The sequence below is a fragment of the Sinohyriopsis cumingii genome, chromosome 16 (assembly GCF_028554795.1).
Source record: "Sinohyriopsis cumingii isolate HCF-2022 chromosome 16, ASM2855479v2, whole genome shotgun sequence".
In the NCBI taxonomy this organism is placed as follows: Eukaryota; Metazoa; Mollusca; class Bivalvia; order Unionida; family Unionidae; genus Sinohyriopsis; species Sinohyriopsis cumingii.
Genome location: NC_142976.1, coordinates 18,009,326 through 18,036,388, shown reverse-complemented (window position 1 = coordinate 18,036,388; position 27,063 = coordinate 18,009,326). Strand labels below are relative to the sequence as shown.

General features: G+C 35.2%; 1 protein-coding gene across 2 annotated transcripts in view; it reads right to left on the bottom strand.

The window, feature by feature from the left end:
* The window catches only part of LOC149780009 (complement factor H-like), a 62,499-nt gene extending 36,890 nt beyond the window's left edge, over positions 1–25,609 (bottom strand). The window contains exons 1-9 of one of the 2 annotated variants that reach the window (XM_089936733.1): positions 25,349–25,609; positions 22,956–23,075; positions 20,117–20,326; positions 17,470–17,688; positions 12,092–12,301; positions 11,174–11,404; positions 10,161–10,343; positions 6,680–6,862; positions 6,006–6,185 (exon numbers count right to left, since the gene is read on the bottom strand). In XM_089936733.1, the coding sequence (XP_089792859.1) occupies positions 6,006–6,185; positions 6,680–6,862; positions 10,161–10,343; positions 11,174–11,404; positions 12,092–12,301; positions 17,470–17,688; positions 20,117–20,326; positions 22,956–23,075; positions 25,349–25,403 (1,591 nt within the window). In that variant the 5' untranslated portion in view covers positions 25,404–25,609. Of the gene's footprint in view, positions 1–6,005; positions 6,186–6,679; positions 6,863–10,160; positions 10,344–11,173; positions 11,405–12,091; positions 12,302–17,469; positions 17,692–20,116; positions 20,327–22,955; positions 23,076–25,348 lie in introns of both variants that reach the window. The other variant, XM_089936732.1, reaches the window with a different exon arrangement.
* Between the last annotated feature and the right edge of the window lie 1,454 nt (positions 25,610–27,063).

Genomic DNA, 27,063 nt, shown 5'->3' with positions numbered 1-27,063 from the left:
GAGCATGCCAACCGTTCTATTACGTTCGAGAATTCTGCACACATGTAGGTACATACAACACAAGTGACTTAAATTTACGCTACGAACCTAAGCTTTAAGTGTATTTTAATTCGTTTGGTTATGGTGTTTTCTGGCTCAACAGCACAAGTAGGTTATTTAGTGCCTAGGCAATTGAAATAAAGTGTCTTGCCAATGGACACACAACTCTAACCAACAATGGCTGATATGCTAACCACTACGCATCATGCCATGGTTAGATGCTTTATTCGGCATACAGTAGATCGCATGGAGTCTGTTCTACATACTGAGGCCGCAAATCCACAGGAAAAGCCTTTGTCATCCAGTAGACAATAGTATTATCATCATCTGTGACGACCAACTCATAATATCACCATATGCATCAACGTTTAGCACATTACAGTTACACATATTTCTCAGGTTACACGTTTTAAACTATAACCGATTTATTTTAGTTGTATTAATTAATGCACTTGAATAAGTAGTCAAAATAAAATTCGCTTAGTGTTATCGAGTTCGGATTTATAAAGCGATACATTATTTCCATAGAGGTAAACATCCATGAATAAGCACCCCTTTATGCTGATCAATGTAGATACCAAGACGTTTTCTATTTTCAATACTAGACGCGTCAAAACATTTTTGATACCTCTGTCACTTTTAATAGCCCCTTCGGACACAGTATCGAATTCTGTTCTTGTAACCAAAAGTGAATCCCAAGCTCCTACCTGGACATTTACGAATCTCTATCTGCGACACTAACTAATAAAAAGTGATTTATCTTTCCCGAAGATATTATTTTTCAGTAAAATATCATCCATCGATATATAAGGTACAGATAATCATTCATCGTCGAGGGCAATATTGTTCTTAATTTCAATAAAGGTAATTATAATCTGAATAAAATACAATTCACGGTGATCTACCAGAAATGTTTATGTTCTTGTCAGTCAAAACATGCTCTTTTTTCCATCGCTTGCTATACACGTATCAAAAAGAGACGATGAAGTTTCAAATGTTATTTTAAATTTAATAACGTTTCTGCATTAATGATCTAACCCCAATTAGTTTTATTTCTTGAGCGGATCATTAGTTACTAAAATGTTTAGTCAGGTATGTTATGTTATAATTTAAATAACGTTGTTTTTCTCAATTAATATTAAATATGTTGTTATGTATATATATATATATATATATATATATATATATATATATATATATATATATATATATATATATATATATATATATATTTTCTGTAACTTCTCCTATCTACATTGTGCTCTAGACTAAACGAACTGGGACTACATTCATCATTACCTAAATGTGAACAGAAGCGAAAAAAGAAACGTTGTTTCAAAGCTGGCCGGCGTAGAACAGGTATAAGAGTCCCAGTTACCTTCCTTATTTCGGCTCAACAATTTAAACAAATTTCGAACCTTAATTTAGATAACCTAATTTAAATTCCTATTAATTCGTCAACCTTTGTGTCAACTATACAAGAAATACCTCTACGCATTGCACTATTCAATGCCCATTCAGTAGGACCACCGGAAAAGCGCACATAAATAATTAATTTTATCAACGACCAAAAATGTTGACATCTTTTTCCTGACAGAAACATGGCTAAAAACATCAGGCGATGAACCCAAGTGTGCGGATCTAACACCCACTGGTTACTCCATCAAGTTACTCCTGTAATTCTCGCGGAGGTGGAATTGCTGTCATCTCAAAGAACTCCATTATAAAACATTTTAACTACACCACAACACTCGATCTCGACCACACGTCGTTTGAACTAGTCCAAAGCACACTCACAATGGAGCAAAGCTCAGTCCATTTTTTTCTGCCTATACCGCCCTCCTATTAGTAAAAAATCAAGCTGGCTAACTCTCTCTTTTTGGAGCAGTTTCCGAATCTCCTGGACTATGGAAATTCGATAGGTGGCAACCTGATTATTCTTGGAGATTTCAACTTGCACTTTGACTGTTCCGGAAACTCAAATACATCAACAGATTCCATTAATGTTTTCAACCTCAAACAGTCAGTTAACCAACCCACCCATAAACATGGTCACAATTTAGACTGGATTCTTATAGACCTGATGATAACATTCTACGGTCCTCCCTAGTATCCCATGACCTCGCATCAGATCACCTCTGCATTATAGGCCATCTGGACGTATAAGTCCCTAACCCTCCACCTTTATCTGTTACTAAGAGAAACCTCCGTATGATAAATAGAACCAACCTAATCCACGACATCCAAGCTAACCTAACAACGTGCTTACCTCCTACAGTAGAACAACTCGATAACGGTCTGCGTTCATTGCTTGACAAACATGCACCAGCTACCAAGTGCAGAGTATCAATTAAAAAGTGTTCTCCATGGTATAGCAGTGTTAGGGACCAGCTTCGCACTGCTAAAAGAGGCCGCCGTAAAGCTGAGAGGCTCTGGCTTTCCACCAGACTCACTATTCATAAGCAAATCTATGAAATCGCCAAGAAGAATGTGACAAATATAGTCCATGCAGCGAAATCAGTCCACTACACTACTAAGATCATGGAAAGTTCCAGCTGCAAAGAGCTCTTCGAGATTACTAAGAAGCTAATGTCAAGGAACAAATCAACACCACTTCCAACTACCTTCTCTCCAGTCGTCCTTCCGGACATGTTTGCAAATTTCTTCCGTGATAAAGAACAAACCATTAGAGATAAGCTTGACACCACAATTTCAATTGACTCATCGTCACCATACAGTTGGGATACATAATTTGAGCGACAATCATTAGCAGCATTTGAACCTGTCTCTATGGATTTTGTACGTACAATCGTGATGAATAGTGCACCAAAGTCATGTGAACTTGATCCAATTCCAACATCACTGCTGCTTCAGTGCTTAGATCCAGTATTGCCTTCACTAACTGATGTTATTAATACCTCTCTCTCATCTGGGGAATTCCCATCATTTTTCAAAACTGCCATTGTAAAGCCGCTGCTGAAGAAACCAACACTAGACCATAACGATTTCAAGAACTACCGCCCAGTTTCTAATCTCCCATTCATATCAAAAATCTTAGAAAAGGTTGTTCTATCCCAGCTTGTGTCTCATCTAAATTCAAACAGTCTTTTTAGCAATGTACAATCTGCATATGGCCCTTGCCACAGTACTGAAACTACTCTTCTAAAAGTAGTTAATGACATTCTGTCTGCGTTGGATACCGGAAAAATTACAGTCCTCACCCTCCTTTATTTGTCTGCAGCATTTAGCACAGTAGATCATGATATATATAAATCACCGTCTCCAGCATGTATTTGGCATCTATGATACAGCCTTACTGTGGTTCAAGTCCTACTTGGTCAATAGGACACAAATTGTATCTGCAAATGGAATACACTCCAGCCCAGTTGATCTATGTTGTGGTGTTCCACAGGGGTCTGTTCTTGGACCTATTCTCTTCATTCTGTACACTCAGCCACTCTCAAGTGTCATAGATCATCATCCAGTGTCTCACCAATTGTACGCTGATGACACACAAATATACAAATCTAGCCACCCAGCTGAAGTTGATGCTACCATCCAAGGTGCAGAGAGGTGCATTTCTGATGTGAAATCATTGATGACATGGAACAAGCAGCACATGAATGATGATAAAACTGAGGCCATTCTGATCACAACACAAATACTTTCTCATTCACATCCTTTACCTCAAACAATAAATATCAGCAACGCCAACATTAAATTCACACAATCAGTACGAAACCTAGGTGTTACTCTGGACTGTACTCTTACATTGCACCAACATGTCATGAACATATGCAAGGCTGCATATGTTGATTTGAGACGCATCAGCTCAATTCGCAAATATATTTCAGTTCATGTCACTAAAACACTTGTGTGTTCATTAGTACTTTCAAGACTGGACTATTGTAATTCAATTCTGTCTGGTTCATCCCAATATCTACTCCAGAAACTTCAAAAAGCTACTCGGATCATACTTGGAGCACCACGATCAGAGCACACCTCCCCGCTGCTCTGTACCCTACACTGGCTATCCATTCGTTCCAGAATTAAACGCAAAATGTGTTCTCTGTGCTACGTTTCATTGTCGGTCTCTAGTCCAACGTACCAGTCCGATCTCACCCATGTGTATACACCAGCATGATACTTACGCTCCTCTTCGGACAATCGTATATTCATTATTCCCACTATGAAAACAAAGTCATATGGACAGCGTTCTTTTGCATACTAAGGCCCAGCAACGTGGAATGAATTGCCCACTGAACTTAGACACAAAGACACAGTGCTCACATTCAAGAGTGCTCTCAAAACTCACTTATTTCGACGACAAGAACAAACTTAAAGACCTAATAATGTTTCCTACCTTAAATATTCTCAGCATGTTTTTTAATCTTTTCTAATTTCATGGTGTTTGTTTTTGTAATCATATCATTATATGTTTTTTTATCTTATAGATGTTGTCTAATGTTGTAAAGCGCTTAGAGCTTCTAAAGATTAAGCGCTATACAAAGTCCTCATTATTATTATTATTATTATTATTATTATTATATAATTTTGTTTATTTTCGTAATTTGTATTCATTGTCGTAAGTCGTATGTTTTGTTATAAATTGTGTGCGTAATTTGGTTCTGTTAAACATGTAAATCAGGTAGGATATATAAATAGATGTTTATGTACGTGCTGACAATTGGTAATAATAATTGTAATAATTATACTTAAAATGGCGTCATTTTTCACTGACTGATGGGGTAACGAAGTCTCAAAAAGAATTATGTGGATTCCCATTGGTTGCGCGAGATCATGTGAATATGCCGTAAATCGATAGCGTATGTTGTCCCATGGGGTCTATTGGGAAATAAAGTAGCAATTATCGGTGTATAAAATGAGAAAATTAAGCATTCAGTTTCATTCCGATTTCTGGAGTCATTTACACTTTTTATGTTTCTGATCTAAGTCTGTAAGACGTGTTTTATGTTGTACTTAGATATTTTTGAGAAGAAAAACATTTGTTCAGTGGTAATGGAATGTGCTCATTATTTGGACTCTAATATTATTCTCGAACTGTTATAAATTATTCGAAAAAATCTTGACAACGCCATCTTGACAACGTCACGGTTCTCTGAGGACCAGTACATTTCCGGTATTGAAAATTATAAGGGACATGCCATTCCTTTAGGACTTTCAGAGACCTTTATAAGGACTAACTTAGATTCACTTTATTATACTGTAATTTCCTCTCACATATTTTATTTGTCACTTTAATAATTAAATTGTGTGGTAAGTTTTACAAACTTATTGGCTTTGCTTCTTTTCTGTTACATACGTTTGTGACCATTGAGTCGTAACAAAATATGCAACTGGCTTTGTGCATGAGCCTTGTTTTAGTTACGTTGCTTATTATAGACATGTTTACGTTTAGTAATTATTTTGTAGAAATCTGGAGTATCTCTGTTTATCACGAAAAACCTTAAACGATAGTATCATCTTTTCACATAATATATGTTTAGATGACGATGGCTGGGGTGAGTCTTGAGTTTGGACAAATATCCTGTTTGGAAAGAGAATCAACCACCCCTCTCCCCAAAATATATATAAGTACGTTCAATAAGACTGACTGCAATGGCACCAATTATTATGTCACTCAGTATGCAGCTGCCACGCTTACAACGCGACTGTAGAAGTGGTCTCATTAAATTGTTTGAATTTTTGTTTCGTAATTATTGCTTAAATTAATTCATTCAACGTTAGTTGGGGTTTTTTTTTGGGGGGGGGTGCGTTCGTTTTTGGTTTTTGTTGTTGTCCTTTTTGCTAATAGTAACCATTTATTCGCTGTAATAGCAATGTATGTATAAAACATCCCTCGGGACATGGTTTCCTCACTTATTAATTTTCCATATTTATGTCTGCCATAAATAGCTTTAGAAACAAATGCCTTTAGTATTATGTCCCTTTGCACATGTATATACCTTCACACGCGGGCATCATCATCTCCGAGTGAAACTGTCCATCGGCATAGCAAAGCATCATGTTAGGTCCCTTCAGGATGTAGCCTTCATCACAGCGGAAATGGATATATTGGCCTACCTCTACAGTGATGTTTAGAATTTGTCCGTTTTCAATTTCGCCAGGATAAAGGCACGTTCGAACTGATGAAAAAGGAAGTAAAACTTAAATTATTGAATTCCCATCTTATTGCCATCTTAAGCATAAAAGAGAAATAAATATATACAAGTATCTTCTTTACCAACATGGATTCACTGGTAAATACATACAGGTGGTAATTTTCTCTATATATTAAAAATCAATTTAGGCACAAAATCTTCAGTTTCTGCAGGTTTAGGCTCACATAAAATTGATCACGTTCTCTGCTTTGTACCTTTTATTGAATACACAATACACACATTTTTATATGTAACGTGCAAGGACAAAAACATGATACATAGAAGGATAAATCGATAGGTAGGTGTGTAGGTTGGTTGACTTAACGTGTTAAATGAGTATGTCTCCAGCATACCACCACTACTATAGACCTATCTTGAAGGTTTCGAAAACCTAATTACGTAACTTATAATAAAGAATTATTGAATTTAAAAAATAATAAAATAATAAAATATTTTAACAGAAATATGTTAATACATACTTTCACAGTAAAATTGTTCTTTTGTCCATTTCCCATTTACACAGGTCAACTTGTTGTTTCCTCTCAGCCAGTAGGCTTGGCCACATTTATATGTAATGACAGAGCCCTCAGGGTACCGGTCCCATTGTTTGCCTGAGATGTATGCGTTCTGGACGTTCGGTGTTGTTAAACAATCCAAGGCACCTTCAAAGTCGAAGAATTAAATAATTCGTCTCTTGCATCTATTTCCTGTTTGCATTTTTCAAGGTAATGGATCATCAATATTATTCACCACTGTTAACTTAGTTTCATTCATTTGTATAAAACCGTACGATTTACATGTATTATAAAATGTATTATTCCATTTTAAGTCTGTTGAATACTGTGGTAATCGTCGAAATATGCATCACATCCAATGTATATTTTGAACCATTGAATTTTTTTAAATACAAACATAAAATTTCTACAAGTATCATAAACTCAAAGCTGATTATTGTCTGGATCAACGAATTCAAACTGGTCCGTACTGAACATCGATCCATATGTATAGATATAGTTTGTAAAGACGAAAATGACAAGTAGACACAACACAGACGGAAGGATATACAAAAATAACAACTGCCAATCTTAGAGAGTACATCTTATTAAACATAACTATTTTGGTAATCGTTTTATCTAAAACCTGTATTCATTAGGCATACAATTAAATACCCATCTTTTCATTAGTCATACATATTAAATACCCATCGTACCATTAATCATGCATATAAAATACCCATCTTTCATTAGTCATGCATATAAAATACCCATCTTTCCATTAGTCATACATATTAAATACCCATCTTGCAATTAGTCATGCATATAAAACACCCATCTTGCCATTAGTCATGCATATAAAATACCCTTCTTTCTATTAGTTATACATATTAAATACCCATCTTTCATTAGTCATACATATTAAATACCCATCTTGCCATTAGTCATGCATATTAAATACCCATCTTGCCATTAGTCATGCATATAAAATACCCATCTTTCCATTAGCCCTACATATAAAATACCCATCTTGCCAATAGTCATGCATATAAAATACCCTTCTTTCCATTAGTTATACATATTAAATACCCATCTTTCATTAGGCATACATATTAAGTACCCATCATGCCATTAGTCATGCATATTAAATACCCATCTTGCCATTAGTCATGCATATTAAATACCCATCTTGCCATTAGTCATGCATATAAAATACCCATCTTTCCATTAGCCCTACATATTAAATACCCATCTTTTCATTAGCCCTACATATTAAATACCCATCTTTCCATTAGTCATACATATTAAATACCCATCTTTCCATTAGTCTCACATATTAAATACCCATCTTGCCATTAGTCATACATATAAAATACCCATCTTTCCATTAGTCATACATATTAAATACCCATCTTGCCATTAGTCATGCATATAAAATACCCATCTTTCCATTAGTCATACATATTAAATACCAATCTTTCCATTAGCCCTACATATTAAATACCCATCTTTCCATTAGCCCTACATATTAAATACCCATCTTTCCATTAGCAATAAACATTAAGTAAGCATCTTTCCATTAGCCATACATATTAAACACACATCTTCCCATGAGCCACGCAAATAAAATACCCATGGAATCTAAGTTTACGAGAATTTTACTTAATTACAAATATGCCGTGTAATATAATATAACAATATCATCAATCATGTTTATATAATGGATCTAATACAACTAATGCATGCAGAAGTCATAATTAAATGTATTAGTTTTTGAAACAATTCCCTCAAAATTATTAACCTTGTAAAACTCGGCCTTCTAAAATGTATGTCTTTCCGCTTAGGAGCCAGACATTGTGACGAAGAAAAGGCATATAATAACAATTTAAAACTTGCTTATTATGCAATTTTAAGAGACAGGACTCGTGGATTTGTGTCTTTGTATTGATATAATGTATGACCTTATCGATTATTCTCTAAAGACGAAGAACAAAGCTTAGTAATCATGTACTGTACATGACCGAAATGGTTTTCATGACGATCAACATCCAGCATCTTCAGGGTAAATATGCCATTTATGAGAAAAAGTTCTTCAGCCGCCCGACCTCTAGGTGACCGTTATTGCTACGGTTCTTGTCTCTTATTCAGCCAAACACACACACACACTTGGCAAAATCCCATTCACTCGCAATATTTAAGAGAAATATTTCCCTTTTTATAACAAATAACTGTCTTCCAAATAAACCAGAAAGGAAATCAGGATCAGTATTGAAAATACCTAAAATACTTAACTCGAAATCACTTGTGGTAAAATAACAAATGAGGCAGTAACATTTCCGAGGTCTGTACTGGTGATCGAAATTGGTGGAGAAAGTACAGTTGGAAAAAATATACCTCATCATTTTGTATTTACTTGCAAGATGTGGAATAACCTTTTGTTAGTGAGAGCTCCATGTGGATTAAATGATAAAATGACAGAACTGGGATGGTCGAGCTCCTCCGTGTTTCAAAAAGAACGTATCACAACACTTTGCTAAAGAATCCCAAATAACACTACCGGCAAAACATTCCCAAAACATTTCTTAAATATGATGGTCACAAGTTCCACTTCTATTTATTTTTGCCTGACAGGAAGAATTGAGAATAATGTCACATTATTCACCCTCCCTCGCATTACAAGACATATAACCCAGTCTCCAGTTGCCGATGTATTTGGACCAATGAAGTATGATTACTACTGCGATTTGCCAGTATTTTCTTCATATAACTCCTGGACAGAAAATAACAATATATGAGCTGGAAAAGCTTTTCAGTTTAGACATGGACGTGGATTCAGATGATGAGGTATGATGTTTGTATAACTTTTATCAACCACTGCAGTTACGTGGATATACTGTCTTTAGAAAATGGGCAAATTGTGGCTTTTGTTCTCATTAGGTACGTTTAGATTTTCGTGCAGAAGATGAGGTAAGCAGTTTGTAAATGTATCATTTGTAGAGACGTACGAAACGAGTTTACAGCTGACTACTTGTAGACAGAAAATAGTTCGTTGAGATTTTACAGTTTACTTAACAAGTTATAAATATTAGTTGTTATGATTTTAACCAAAAATTGCTCTAATATTATTTCATTATAATTTTTTATTTGCTTAACTAGAAAAATTTCATTTACTTCGACACAATCTACGGTCGTCATATTTTTCAATTACCACGATAACAGAACGGTCTAGGTACAGTTCCTTCCGTCAGAGATAACCGCACTATACCTAGCACTTTGGCGGATTTCGAATATTATAATCATTAACCGTTAAGAATGCATCCAACTTTGAATAATAAGTAGGATTAAAATTATGTGGTTAGTATACAGAATCTTGTTTAGCATTTTTTCTAATTAGTACCGTGGTAATATGACGTACCGGACTAATTAAAGTATTTGCTAAGAACTGACAGAAGAACAAGAAGCTTACTCTGTGGCGGACATGTTGCATTTCCATACCAGCTTCCATTAGCCATACATGTCAGGTGACCGTCTCCCGCCACTGGGATATTCCCCCAACAGATGTGGATCTGAACAACATCTCCAGGAAGAAAATATTCGGATTCTGTCTCCATTACCAAGTTACCATGTATGCTTGATCTTATGCAGCGTCCTTGAAAAGGTTATATATATATATATATATATATATATATATATATATATATATATATATATATATATATATATATATATATATATATTGAAGATCCCTGTGACGACAAACTGTAATTAGTCTTTGTAGAATTTTCCAACCCACCAAAATGATTCGCCTAGTCACCTTATTCTATTTTTACTGTACATGCACAACGCTGCTGTTGTAGGACATTCAAATATGATGAATCATTGGGTATTTTAGATTTGCAGTGCATAAGGAAATAATTATTTGTCAGTGAAGATAACATAAAAGAATCAGATTGAAAAACTACTCAATTCCCAAACCAATGGGAATATTGTCTTCACAGCTGAATAATCATCTCAATTTATTTCTTGGTTCCGTAATTATCAATTACTGGTTATGAACTGGTGTTTTACGATAAAGGTTACGCTACATGAAATACTGAAATTCGAATTTTAACTGATTGAATGAATATCGCAAACTGGCAAACCGTTTAGTAGCATGCCATTTATATAATTTATTTACATGACAAAATGAATCTCACAAACAGTTTAGCTACTCATTGAGATAATTCATTTACACGATGTAGTTAAGAGGTGCTTCATTAAACGAATCTTCTAAAGATAAACCATATAATCATTAAAATGTGTTACATATTTGCTTGTACGTAATGGAAAGGTTACCAGCTAATCTTAATATCAAACCTGCAAATATTATATTAATAACTAATACATTTGCATATGAATACAGCAATACTACAAAAACGTCACTTGCATACACAATGCCATACATTGTCTTCGAAATGAATTTCGTTCCATGATTCTCACCAAAGCAGTCTGGGTATTCTCCAACCCATCGCCGGTTTAGACAGGTCAGATTTCTTGTCCAGTCTGCACGTGTCTGATCATCAAACCCATAGTTCCAGATGTTGTTTCCTCCTTGTGATTTTGAGCTATTTCTAGAACATGAAACGCTTATTATTTCACCACTTCGATATTCTTTCATGTCGTCCTGTCCCTGCATCACGAAATCTTTCAGAACGGTAGGAAGGCAACTCTCTGAAAAAATCTAAATTTCAATAAATATATTCCATCTATCTATGTATGTATGTATGTATGTATGTATGTATGTATGTATGTATGTATGTATCTATCTATCTATCCAAAAAGTAACAGCTCTACCTGTCGAGAATCTCTTTATTGCAGTATTTCCCTGAATCTGATTCTAAACCTATTCATCCCAAATCTAACAATTGATTTAGAATAAACTCACAGTACAGCCTGTATTTAGTACTAAAGCTGTCTCCTTTACTAATACTGATCACTCTGTTCCACATCTCGGCTTGTGCTTCGAGCAGATTAACTTGTAGCTGCCCATAGGGAATAAAGCGTTTGTTTCTCGCACTTGCAGGAGACTTGTATGGTCTGTTTAATGACCATTGAGTGGCCATACAAAATTAAGATTTTTCTAATCTGAAATAGTCAATGAGTCAATTATAATCCAAACGGATTTTTACTTTGTCCTTGGTCTTACTGTTGTATGAACAGTCACAGTTTATCAAACATACTATGGATGCTTGACTCCCTGCTCTTACATACGATTTTGATTTAGAATTTAGTATGCATATGCTGGAGAAGCAAATAACCATACCCTTATCTGTGTTTCTGTTTGTTCCAAACTGGATGTGTTTTTTAATAAATAGTGATGGTCTATAATTTATTACGGAATATCCAAATATATCTTACTGAAACATTCTGGGTAAGATCCAATCCAATGCCCATCATGGCAGGTTAATTCTGAATGCGAATCGTCAGAAAGCTGGTCATAGTCGTACTCGTAATCATCTGAATTGCTCTGTGGACATGCAATGATTACTTTCTGCCCATGTCGATATGATTTCTCTGCTGGTTGATTCTTCATAAGATATTGGCTTAAACCATTTAACTGGCACTCTGCTGCAAATAGTGGAATACGAATCGATTTAAAAAAGAAAACCATGTTCCACGTGAATATATCAGGATTGGTAATCTAGTTTGGCTTCCTCAATACGATCCCTTTTCTAAATGATATCTTAATACTGTTAAAGTAAAAAATTCATTTAAAGTTATCTCTTTCAGGTTTTTACTTATTCCCCCAACAATTGCAACCAATCCCGCAAATGGGATAAATTATGAGCCAGTTCTTGATCAAAATCAGAATATGGTTTGTAAATCATTCGGAAGCTTATTCCACTTTATGTTTGAATGCTTCGTGGCAGCGTGAGGGTCAAAGACTTCCCGGTGCAGTGTTCTTTAGTGGCGCCCCTACTTTGTGCCACGGAGATCAGTTGTTATGTCAGTTGCCATGCTCCATACCTCACTCCACATCGAAATAGAAGTTTTGTGAAGAACTGCCCCCGTTACACTAAGATGATGTGAAATACTACGAACATTTCCTCTGACAAAAATGCTTCCGACGGCGCACCATTCCATTTCGCCTGGTACTATGTGCAATTGCTCACCCTACATCCCGTGGCACCGCCAGTGGAAATGCTCTGTATAGTCTGACCATCACGTAAGATATATAAAATCTGTCTAAATAGCCCAAATGTGTTCAATTTCATTGAATTATATTTTCGGATAAAGATATTGTCATCAACGAATTGTGTAGTTTCGTTTAACAAGATTTCATATTAAGACTTCATTTTCTTGCACCTTTCTTGACTGATTATTATATGATGTAATTTCTCTTTTTACCTACACTGTTAGAATTCATCACAACTAGATATATTACTGATTGAACATTAATCACCGATACCTTTCTATCTTGCTGACGATTTGCTGTACTGTGTGATCGTTTAACCAATTTGTGCAGAAAACTTTGTATAAATATAGCTGGTTATTTAACTTGGGCTGTACTTGATTTTATTTTTATATAAGTAGTTTTACTAGTAGTATAACCATATTAATGCATTAGATCATAAATTATATATGTCTAGCTTTGTTCTCCATTACTTATTGTAAATGCTAAACATGTTCGTACATGTACAAGTTAGTCACAGAGATGTAAATCCGCCTGTTTATGGTTGGATGAAGAATGACCCATTTTTAGAGGCGTTCTTAACTCATTTTAATTGTAGAACTAAAAAAGGTAAACTGTAAACATTAATTGTCGCTTTTTCCCTTTCTTGTTGTGTCGGTGAGTAAATCCATGCCTTTTTGAAACTAGACCCTGCATTTCACCTATCTTTAATTAGTCTAGAAGCACGAACATCTATTACGCTATATCAACAAGATGTCCGCTATCGCTTAACCGGCTTGAAGCAGCTATTCCGTTTTTTAGTGCTGTTTTCATAATATTTGTGCTTGTTGCATGTTTTCATCTTCATTATTGTGTTCATTATGTATTGACTGTTAAATTGATTTGTGTTTCTTCATCTCCTTGTGTTGAAAACGAGAATAATTAGACTTTTTCTCAGCTGTCTTGCTCCACTGTTTTTGAACAAACCGCCATCACTCATCAGTCAACCCGTTTATGCTACGATATACCCTCATTAATTGCTTTAAATGTTAACTCCTTGGCTCTCCACACTACCTTGTACTCTAGACTAAACGAACTGGGACTATATTCATCATTACCTAAATGTAAACAGCAGCGAAATAAGAAACGTTGTTTCAAAGCTGGCCGGCGTAGAACAGTAAGAAGAATTCCAGTTATCTCCCTTATTTCGGCTCAACTATTTAAAAACATTTCAACCGCTAATTTAGATAACCTAATTCAAATTCCAACTAATTCGGCAAACTTTTGTGTCAACTATCCAAGAAATACCTCTGCGCATTGCATTATTCAATGCCCAGTCAGTAGGACCACCGGAAAAGCGCACAGAAATAGTTAATTTTATCAACGACCAAAATGTTGACATATCTTTCTTGACAGAAACATGGCTAAAACATCAGGCGATGAGCCCAAATGTGTAGATCTAACACCCACTGGTTATTCGATCAAGTCGTTCCCCAGTAATTCTCGCGGAGGTGGAATTGGTATCATCACTAAGAGCTCCATGATAAAACATCTTAACTATACCACAACATTCAATTTCGACCACACATCGTTTGAACTAGTCCAAAACACACTCACACTGGAGCACATGTCAGCACATTTTTTCTGCCTATATCGTCCTCCTCCTAGTAGAAAAAAACCAGCTGGCTGACTCTCTCTTTTTTGGAGCAGTTTCCGAATCTCCTGGACTATGGAAATTCGATAGGTGGCACACTGATTATTCTTGGAGATTTCAACTTTCACTTTGACTGTCCCGGAAACTCAAATACATCAAAACTCATTGATTTCATTAATGTTTACCAACCCACCCTAAACATGGTCACATTTTAGACTGGATTCTTCACATACCTGATGATAACATTCTACGGTCCTCCCCGGTATACCATGACCTTGCATCAGATCACCTCTACCGATACCAAGTGCAGAGTACTGAGACGCATCAGCTCAGTTCGCAAATATCTTTCAGTTGATGCAACTAAAACACTTGTGTGTTCCTTAGTACTTTCAAGACTGGACTAGTGTAACTCAATTCTGTCTGGTTCATCTCAATATCTACTCCAGAAACTTAAAAAAGTTCAAAACACAGCTGCTCGGATAATACTTTCATACCACGGTCAGAGCACACCTCCGCGCTGCTCTGTACCCTACACTGGCTATCCATTAGATCCAGAATCAAACACAAAATTTGTTCTCTGTGCTACATTGTACTGTCGGACTCTACTCCAACATACCTATCTGACCTCACCCATGTGTACACACCAGCAAGATACTGACGCTCCTCTCCTGACAATCGTCAACTCATTATTCCCACTATGAAAACAAGGTCATATGGACAGCGTTCTTTTGCCTAACATGGCCCGGCTACGTGGAATGAATTGCCCACTGAACTTAGACATAAAGACACAAAGATCGCATTCAAGAGGGCTCTCAAAACTTATTTCGACTGGAAGAACAAACGTAAAGACCTAATAATGTTTCGTACCTGAACTTTTTTCAGCATGTTATTATTTTTTAATGTTTTATTTTAATTTCATGTTGGTTGTTTTTGTAATAATATTATTATTTTTCTTATCTTACATGTGTTGTCTAATGTTGTAAAGCGCTTAGAGCTTTTAAAGATTAGGCGCTATACAAAGTCCTCATTATTATTATTGTTATTAGTAGTAGTAGTAGTAGTATTATATGCATAAGCAGCCTTATAAATAAAGGCTAATCATGCATACGGTGTAATGAATTCTCAAGCTTTCCTAAATCTTGTAAAATGTTGATTGACATTCATATAATTACAAAAAGTTAGAACAAAAAGAACGAAATTCGAAAAGTAATAACAGAACAATAGTTAAACCATTGTTTATGGATACGGTCAAACACAAGAATGGCAAATGTGCCTATGAATAATATGTTATTATAGTATTATGGACTGATAACGTCTGGTTCGTTTTACCGTGCCACAAGAAGAATAATCAGTATCAATGCTTGTTAGAAAGGCCTTGTGAAAATGTATAATTATTGAACGATGAATTCTATTAAGCTGATACCATATCATAAATGTTTTAAAGTTTTTACCATCTTTTTTCTCCTGCAATTTATAAACATTCTTTTACATACTTATCTACTTAGAATGCGCACGTTTCCAATAAGTGGTCACTGGCAACTTAGGGTTTAGCTTTTGTGACACAAATGATTTTCTTTAAACTGAATTTGGTTTCAAAGTTAGGCAAAATGATAAGTCATTGCTAATCTTTATCAGATAACAATAATTCCATTGCGTGTTCAGAACACCAGCAAAGCTACATTAAGCATCGTAAGGCTTTTTTATTGCAAAGAAACGGCACTCCATGTAATCACAATATCTAACCAACGGAGGTAAATTACCATTCCGCAAGTGATAACGCAAATGGTAGGGATTATTTCAAAACTTAACCATGAGGGTGTCCTGATGGGTGAAAGGCATGGTTATGATCTGATTTTAATGACCATCAACAATATAGCAATATCCTTTAACATTTATTGAAATCAACCGTTGTGATTTCTTTTAGTGCAATTTTTGAAAGCGAGTTAATCGGTCGAAGACCGAGCTGATGAATTGTAATCTACATGTGATATTTGCCCCAGTCATGGTTTGCTCCATAACAACGTCTCTATTAAATCTAGACTGTCGTTTTGTAGGAATCATAATTTTTGTTCAGATATTTTTTAATGACTATGACCCTAAATATTGACGTGCACTGATCTATTTATTGTTATTTTCAATATGACTGTCGATTACATTGTTTGTTTTATTTTTATTGGCAAAAATGTTTTCTTTACGAAGGTATTAAAATGCACATCTCTGTATTCCAAAAGTATGTTGTAAAAACCCACTAGGGCTAATAGTATATTTATCAGACGATATACAAATTTGAATAATGTTCCTCAAAGCTTTTATAATAAGTTATATAATCCTTGATTTACTTGGATCTCATTGCAGAAGTGATGCAACTAATTGGGTATTATGATATACATCAACTATAACAAAATGTTGAGACTAAATATGACTGCTTAGTCACACTCTAAGCACAAAAATTTAAATTATACTTAAATTTCAACGCATTTGATCCGCTACTCTTCCAAAACACATAAGACTGGCTTTCATATGGCGTTAGGCTTGCTGTACACTAGCTGTCCGAAAGACGTAAGGGTACCTTTATGAAATTGTAAGGACTATTTTACTTTTTTGTGCTTCTAAATAAATGCTCAGTTTCAGTAATATCGAGTGACTCAGGCGGTGCCTTTTAATTTTACGATTAGGAGTGGCTCAGGCGATGCGTTTTAATTTTAGGGTTAGGAGTGAGTCAGACAATGAGTTTTACTTTTAGGGGGTTAGGAGTGACTCAGACGATGGGTTTTAATTTTAAAGTTAGGAGTTTCACAGACTTTGTTGTGTCATAGAGCATGAATTCCAAGTAAGGTTCCTACTCAAGAATTTAAACAATATTGCCTATAACAATCTATTTTTAAGTATTCTCGTTATCGTGAACAACAACTTTGTTTGGTAAGCCAACGCTAGAAATGTTTTCTCCTAACCATTTGTTTCTGATACAACCTTTGTTTGCATATAACTCCTCTGTTGTAGTTATGACACCAATGTCGGAAACAGTCCTGGGACGGGGTTTAATGTCATCATCACTTGCATAGCCTAACTCCGAGCTTGCGTTGCTTGTACTACCAGCCAGTACAAGTTGTGTTGCATCGAACTCGTTGGTGTTGGTTACTGGATCTAAATCGGCCTTTGGTGTTGATTTGATGTTCGAATCTTCATCACCTGCTGTGGATTACAAGTTACAAACTGAGAATATTCCATTAATGCTTTGCAGTACTGGCCGATGCACCATCAGCCAGTTTGTAATTACTTTGTTCTTCAATATAAACTAAATGACGTTTGAGAAAGAAACACTTTCCCATTATAATCCCTTCATGTCTCACTGGATGAGAATAAAGGTTGGAATCGGTATTTCATAGTTATATTCCGAGGTTGTTCATAACATTTTACAAACGAGTGTATCATTGACTTGGTATTCTGATATCTGCGGTTTTCGTAAGAGTGTTCATCACATTCTACATTTCAAACATAATGCCAGGCAGTGATTTGGTTTGATCAAAATTTCACTTAAATATCAAAGCTTGCTGTGGAAGAACTAATTATAGTTTCGAATTTTACAATTGTACTGGATCTATAGTCCAATAGATATGAGGCAAAAGTTTGACTCAATCAATAGTTTAGAAAACATTTTTCTTTTAATCGTTTAGCTTTACTTTCCCACTACACTCACCACCCCTACGGTTTGTAAGACTATGTTTAGATTCTAAATGTCTGCTATCATTTGCATTACCATTCATCCTCGTTACAAAATCTTTTTTACAAGATTCAAGAGTTGACAAGATAGGGATTTCTCTCCTTTCACCCGAAAACATTGTGTCTATTACAGATTTAAGGTACCGTATAAATAGGACTCTAATGCATTAAAGACTCATAGATACAAAAACGTCATGTAAAATTACAACAAAATGTTACATTAGAAGTTAATGTAATGAACCCATTTGATCCGTATTGCTTTAATCCAAATTATCTATTAATCGGAAAAACGTGTAGGCCCTCTTCCTCAAGTTTGCATAAGAGGGTGTGGGAAAGTCTCCAACATGATTGCAATTCTGTACATATACTTTTTACAATATATGCTTCAATTTTCCTGGCTAAATAAAGAATTGAATAAAAGTCATGGTCATTACAAAATTCTTATTTTAGCAAGATAGATATTTATATAAAAGACTTCATTTTAAGGCGAAAGACGCCCCTTTTCTTTTACGCGAATTAGTTCTCTGTATCTTCGATTTTTTCGTATGTGTTCTGCTTTCTCAAGGAATTCTGATAACTGTCAGTTCAAATTCCAGCGACCATTCAGAACCAAATTTTAAAACCTGCATGTTAAAATGTGCATGGAACAAACAATCATGATATCGTTGAAAATAGATTAGACATAGTGATTTAAGATTGACTTGCCTATGAAACTTACATCTGTGAAAATTGATTTATGCACGATTATCGAAGATATATTTGCAAACGACAATTACATCAGTGGAAATTGATACAGCATTGATGATTTAAGATCGGTTTGCCAACTACAATTACGACATCTAAGAACATTGATTCAAGCATGATGATTAAAACTCCCATTGCCTATTACAATAATGAAATCTGTTAAAATCGATTTAGAAATGAGGAATAAAGGTCGATTTTGCAAATGACAATCACTATATATGTGAAAATCGAATCTTACACGATGATTTAGATCGACCTACCAATGACAAAGCTTATAAAGAAATATAAGAAGTCCTATAAACAAACGAGTCCCAGAAAGACATTTTCGTATAAACTTTTCAACACTGACACATGGCAATACGAACACATAAGGTAAACAGGTTAGAAATTTTAACCAAACTTAAAATACATTCACCTATTATCCTATGATGTCATTCGAGCGTGAATATGTCATTTGCAGACAACAATATCTCTACATTAAATTGTATTATGGAGGAAAAAAATCCGTTTTATTATCTTCTATTCCAAGGTACCTGGTGGACATTTCAGATCTTTTAGAAGAAAAGAAAAAGAAAACTTACAATATCTCTGACAATAAATGTTTTAATTGTATCAAAATGTTCCAAAATTTAGTGTAGAGATACCGTATCTTCGACGAATTTTTTGTTTAATTACTGGATATCATGTATGCTATGAAAATGTTTTGAATTACTGGGCACCATACATGTAATGAAAATGTTTATTTGAATAACAGGGTACTACAATAGTTCCAAAGATGTTTATTTGAACTAAAATGTACCAAGCTTTAAACAAAGATGTTTATTTGAATTACAGCGTACCGTACTTGTAATGAAGATGTTTATTTTGAATTACTGGGTACCATACTTGTAATGAGGATGTTTATTTGAATTACAGGGTAATATAATGGCAATGAAGATGTTTATTTGAATTACTGGGTACCATTTTTTACGAAGATATTTATTTGAATTACAGCGTACCACGCTTGTAATGAAGATGTTCATTTGAATTTCTGGGAACCGTATATGTTATAAAAGTGTTCAGCAAATGAGATGTGAGGTACATACAATCTGCAAATATTATCAAAACATACTTTATCGTAAAAGGCGCATGCTAAAATAAAATATAAACCTACTGATGCATTTTGGGATATATCCAACCCAACGTCCATTATCGCAGGTCACTTCTGTGGATGTTTCTTCCAAATTATACTCATACCCATAATCATAGCCGTCGTCATCATCCACTGGACAAGAAATCCTTATTGTGTCTCCGCTCCGGTACACTGTCTTGACCGGTTCATCTTTGTATAGAAACTTCTTCAGATCATTCAATAAACATTCGGCTGAAATAAAAATTCATACATTTCAACTCAAGCTTAATAATTTTCAGCTAAGATATGTGCATTAAGAATGCAATGCCTGTGCATTAAAATGTGAATGTGATGTTATGTGCTTATTTCGAAACTTACGTTAGACCGTGCGTCTCACTAAATATTGAGACCAACTTACATTATGCCACATTCAGTGTTATTAATGTACTTTTTCTAGCATGAAATGCATGTGCTCAAGGAAGCGTGCTACTGCCCGTTTTATGATATATGGGTTTTATCTAGATACACTGGAAAATATTACTGCTAGAATAAAACGTGGTTGCGGAAAAAATGTACATGGACTTTCTTATTTAGTTAAATTCTTTCTGCGATTAGTGTTATATACTGTACAAAACTTAAGGAAGGTTCATATGCGTCTATATTTGATGCAAGATTTTATGACGGATCCAGACATAATCTAGCTTGTGAAATATTTCAACGGAATGCAATTTATATGAAACTAGTGTGTGTGTGTGTGTGTGTGTGTGTGTGTGTGTGTGTGTGCGTGTAGTATGTACGCTGTATCATACATTTTATTTATATAATATGCTAAAATACATAATTGCATTTCGAACACAGTTAAGATCGACTACATGCAAATGTGTATGGACGGAACGAATAAACTCTGCACAACCTTGTCCAGTGTGCCTGCTACAAAATGCAGTTCTACAAAATGTAGTTCTTAACTTGTTGCGAATAATTGCAATCTCCTTTGCACATTGATGAGTTACTTCTTTTTGTTTTGGTACATGTCTTTGGTATGATGCCCAAGTGCTAGATATCACTATAAGATGCCACACTGCAGACATCTCAGCGATATAACTGAATTTTTTTTAAAGCTACGTTAAAGTTCAAAATCCCACACATATGCACACATGTTTATACAACCTAACAATAAGGGTCTAAACACATTTAATATTATAATGTCCGAATGCTGGTGTACCCTCCTACTACCGTCTTTATCACTGCTGGGGTTGGTAAGGCAGCAGGCTAATCCACAAATAAGGAAGGCAACGAATAAATACCGTTATGGTAAGTGTCTCCAATACATCCCACCACCACAACTCTCTCTATCTCTCTCTCTCTCTCTCTCTCTCTCTCTCTCTCTCTCATTCAGTCCTTCAGCATGTTTCACCAGTGTCTCTATATCCTCTCTATCCCTCTGGACCTTTGTAGAATGATAACAGTGAAAACCTGTTAAACAACTAGCGCGGCGGATGTTCCTCCATATCAGACGACAATGTCTCTTGACCTATGAATTATGGAAAAATGTAGTTAATCGTAGCAACTGAAAGGGGAGAGTTAGAAATGGAGGACCGAAAAGCTTGCATGGCTTGTATCAATGTTAATGCAGTATAATATGACTTAGATAAAAATGTAAATACGTATGAATAATTCGATTACCTCTTGTCGGTTCCTATTAAATTAAAATCTCATTGCATGTGTACACCTAACTATTACGAAGTCCCCAGATTATTGTAGGTTACTTGGTGCAAGTTCAATTATATTCATTTTTCTCACTTTACATCCACGTATTTTCTACCTTATAGTATTTCGATGAATATCTGCACAATATTTAATTCATCTAGAAGAAGGGGATTACAATTTTTGTGGTGTTTTAAAATCAAAACGCTAATGCTAATCAGGCGAAATTCATCACAGGTCTATAAAATATAGAAGCGATAACCTACTATTGAAATATAACCTAACGTTGAAACAGTATTTATATATACTTATTAATGCACCATGGGCGGATCCCTATTTTATATACCAATGTATTGGTGGATCAAATGGCATTAAAATTGGGAGCAAATCCATAGCGAACTGCCCTATAGGACACATGGTACTAATTATACGGAAGAACTGTGAACCAGTCTAGAAATGGGTGAAGAAATGATAGAGTATTTACAGGTTTGGTGGTCCATAATTGGTTAATAATGAAAATTAAAATTTTAGGAAAAATATCTTTTGAGAGCTTATCCTATATGTAATGTAAACAAAATATTGACAAATTTCTACTTATTCAATTTTAGCATTTTTACAGGCTTGACTCAGGAGTACTCAATACTGAAAGTAGCAACTGATTCATTTGGTGCAGAATCAATAACACGTGTTTCATGCACATGTATGTAAACAAAGTGCCGCGGTTCATATGGTGTTCTCCACACACAAGCTTGCCCCAAGGTTAGATGTGCATGAAGAATTATAGATGTCATTATTATCATGCAGAAATTTTAAATTATTGAATTTTTAATATGATAGTGTTTCCATATGTTTACCATTGGAGTGGAATTAGTACCGTGAGTCCTTTAAGCTGGTAGCTGGCTTTCCTTGAATCATTTACTTTCAGCATCCTATGTCATTCTGCGTAAAACGTAAACATTATTTGAACACCAAGTTCTTTCAATTTCTTCTACACTGACTATGGCATCGTGTGATCATTTATGGTGGGGGAGACCAGTGACTTTAATAAAGCGATCGCAATACAGCTTATTTATCCAGAGCTCATCCAACAAAGTTTCTCTCGCACACTGTCATATATTTCATAGCTAATTTGGCGTAGAGTTTGTGATTGAAACTAAGCAGACTGGTGAGTCCTTACCTCCGCATCCAACTATCTCATCTGATTTATCCGAACAATCCGGATACCCGTCACACTGTTTGGTAACATTAATACATTTCCCAATTCCACACTGAAATTCCTGGTCAGAACATGAAGTAGCTGCAAATAAATAAATGTCATTGCATGATTGTACTTTTGATTGCAAGGGTCTCAACGGAGATAATCAGCTAATATTTCACACATTTTACTTAAACAAAATTTGAAACTGTTCAGCTGGTATTCAAACAATTATATGTATGAACCATTAAGGTTTAATTTCTTACACGACAATGTGAATTGCGTTTCTCAAATTCTCCTAACTCTTGTGCTTTGATTTAATGTACTTAGGATTACCTGGAAATTAACATAATTTCTATAGTAATGACCTGTTTGTATGCATCAATAATATCAAATATTTTGAGAAGCACTTTATAAACGACACATTGATGACGTTGAGTAATGACAAAAGGGTGCAATGAAACACGGTGACGACCACGAAAACCGGTAAAGTGTCATGAAATACGGTTACATCCTCGTCAACACCGGGAGAGTGTCATGAAATACGGTTACATCCTCGTCAACACCGGGAGAGTGTCATGAAATACGGTTACATCCTCGTCAACACCGGTAAAGTGTCATGAAATACGGTTACATCCTCGTCAACACCGGGAGAGTGTCATGAAATACGGTTACATCCTCGTCAACACCGGTAAAGTGTCATGAAATACGGTTACATCCTCGTCAACACCGGGAGAGTGTCATGAAATACGGTTACATCCTCGTCAACACCGGGAGAGTGTCATGAAAGTTTGATACTGCCCACTGAAGTTTGCACCAAAGAAGCTGATAAAGTAACGTGTATGACTTGACAGCTTTCAAGGAAACCGAAAAGGGGAAAACGAGTTCTCGCATTTTTAATTTTAGACATTAGGAATGGGTTGTGCACAAGCGGTAAAATGTACAGTGATTTGTTGCAATAGATACACAGAAAGAAATGACACAAAAACAAAATAAATCAAAAGTGCAATAATGTAAATATTCTACTGAGAAAGGGTCGATTCAAAAGTTTTGAACTTTGCACGGGGTTCGAGTTAAAAGAAAAAGAAATTCCTAACTTTTTCTCATTGCTAATCGCATTTGTTTAAATTCAGGAAGACCTTGTCTCTCGTAGGTGTCTTAAAACCAACCTTTGATTCATTTTTTCGGTGTATGGTTGAAGGATTTGATTACTTAAGTACATATCTCATAAACCTGTTAGTTCTATATGTTCATTTTCCCTTCCTTAGCCGGAGCCTGAACTAAATTGGCAAGCCAGTATCATAGACTTGTAACTTTCAAGTCTTTGTCGACAAATTGGTTAGTCAGTTATGTTATGATGTTCAATATAATATCCATTACATCTAATTATGAAACTTCTCACTAAACTGCAGTGATTGGGGAAAACTGTTCATCATAACCATGCATCATGAAAGAAACAAGAAATTACGTACTTTCACTGAAGATGCAAGATGGTAATTCTCTGCGGTCTCACGAGAACCTGAAGTGTGATGTTAATGATAGTGAATTTAACATTCGTACCGCCTCGGCTATTACTTAAAGAACCAAACTATGTTTCGAAATTCACTCCCTTGTCTGACCACCTCAGCTATTTCTGCGAAAGAGAAATATGCCTCAGATGTATATAATTTGCAGAAAATCACGCATTTTCTTCGCCGAAAATTTATATTTCTACGACCAGAGAGCTGACTGATGAGACTTCCATTTGGATCACCATGGCTGTTTGCAAACCAGGATTACCCCAACCAAGAAGGTACTAATGATCAAACCTCATTTTTTATTCTTGATATCTCGGTCAATCCTACTGTCAAATCCAGATGTAGAAATGGCTAAGGTGGTCCAAATAGATTCGGTTCTTTGTATGCAGAGAATGTTCCCGAAGCATATTTTAGTTTCGCCAAAATAGCCAATGTATTTCCTAATGCTAATGACAGCTAACTGATCGGAACATCCCTCGACTATTTCGGTGAAGTCTAGAAATAACCTGTGAACTAGTTTTACGATTATACAAACATTAGATCTGCGGTTTTAATTTTTTCTTCAAATGTTTATGCAGATTTAGAGGTAGTTATTCATATGTCGAGCATAAAACGTTTTTAAAGGGATTACTGAAAGTATTTACTTTATGACCTGGAACACACGACGAGCACTCTGTCGCAGACAGACGCTTTGGACACTAGCCACATTTGTACGTCAGTATGCAGTTAATAACGTTTATATATTTTAACCACAGTTGCTTAACATTTTGTACATTTCATGCTTGTATGATATATTGGAAAGTATTTTAAGTGGAAAATGAAATAGGAAATAATAATAAATTCAAAAGATAAACTTACCCCCTAAAACAAATCCAAAGAGAGAGAATATCACCATCATTTTCCTCTGATGCATCGTTTCAACTGTGAAAAGTCTTAACTCTCAGATTACCTAAAGTGCCACGACATTTCACATATTATTTCATAAATATGCATCAATCCAGTAGCACATGAATAATTCAAATTACAGTGTTAGTATTACCATGACATAAAATATAAGAGATGGTATTCCAGATATTCATGTCCGCTGTCCCTAATTGAAAAAATGAATGCATCATTTAAATGCATTTTCAATGTTAATTGTTTACAATTATTAACTTCACTTAAATAAAAATACATCTCGGCAGTAAACAGGATGCTTGTTTTGCTGAACATTGAACCTTGGGGCCAATGGGATTGCTCTTCATCATTAATTTGTATTAGCCTTTTCCGCTATACATTGTGTATATACAAGGAAAAACACAACCTCAGGAGTGTTTTTAAAAACAGTTGTATATAGGCCATACTCATGAATCCATGTTAATGTTAAGAGTTATTATATTTATCGCATTGCTTTTCCATCATGAGTGGCCTCCCCATTTCATTGTATACTTGATAAACGTACCCCCTAATTGGAATTCAAAGCGAGAGAATATCAACATCATTTTCCTCTGATGCACTGTTTCAACTGTGAAAAGTCTTAACTTTCAAATTACCTAAAGTGCTAGGACATTTAAAAAATTATTTCATAAATATGCATCAATCCAGTAGCACATGAGTAATTCAAATTACAGTGCTATTATTACCCTTAAATACAAAACAAGAGATGGTATTCCAAACAAACACATCCTGTTCCCTTAATTGTAAAATAGATTGCAACTTTAAAGCATTGTCATTGTTAATATTTCAAATTATTTACCGCTTTCGAAAAATAAATTTTGGCAGTAAAGAGGTTTCATGTTTTGTTGAACATTGAATCTTGGGGCCAATGGGATCGCAATTCATAATTGACTTGAATTAGTCTTTTGCGCTATACATTGCGTATATACTAGGAAAAATACAACTTCGGGAGTGTTTTTCCAAACAATTGTACATAGGTCATACTCATGAATCCACGTTGATGTTAAGATTTATAATATTTATTGCATTGCTTTTCATCCATGAGTGACCTCCCCATTTCATTGTATACTTGATCGTTGCAGCAATTATCATCGATATTATCATTATCACCGCTGTCCTCGTTCTCCTCTTCGTGGTCGTCAGCATTATCATTTCTTCACTGATGACAAATTCGAAGGCCTGAGATAAACATCGCGCGGAGATGTGTATAGTTAAATTGGGAGCAACTGTATGAGTTCCTTTGTTGCTGAGCAATTGAAAATTTAATATACTTTTCAGCGGAAATTTGCATTACTTGATTTGGAACGTTTTTGTTTTTACTTTCATTTCAAAATAGAGGTTAGTTCATATACTCTTATAGGCGAGAATTCAATCTCGCTTGCCATTTGGGGTTGAGTGCCACTATCAGGTTATGACCCACCCCACCCCCAAAACTATATTCTTTGATAGATTCTCTTCGTTTCATTTGTAAGGAGGTCCGGTTAGGTTAACTGGCTTAAGATTGTTCCAATGCTCATGGGGCAATCGGTTATTGTTGACAGAAAAATATGGAAGGTTCCAGAAGGCACTGCAATGAAAATGTTGATATATAACGTGTAGTAACATGCAGATATGCTAGACAATACTACACGCATTCT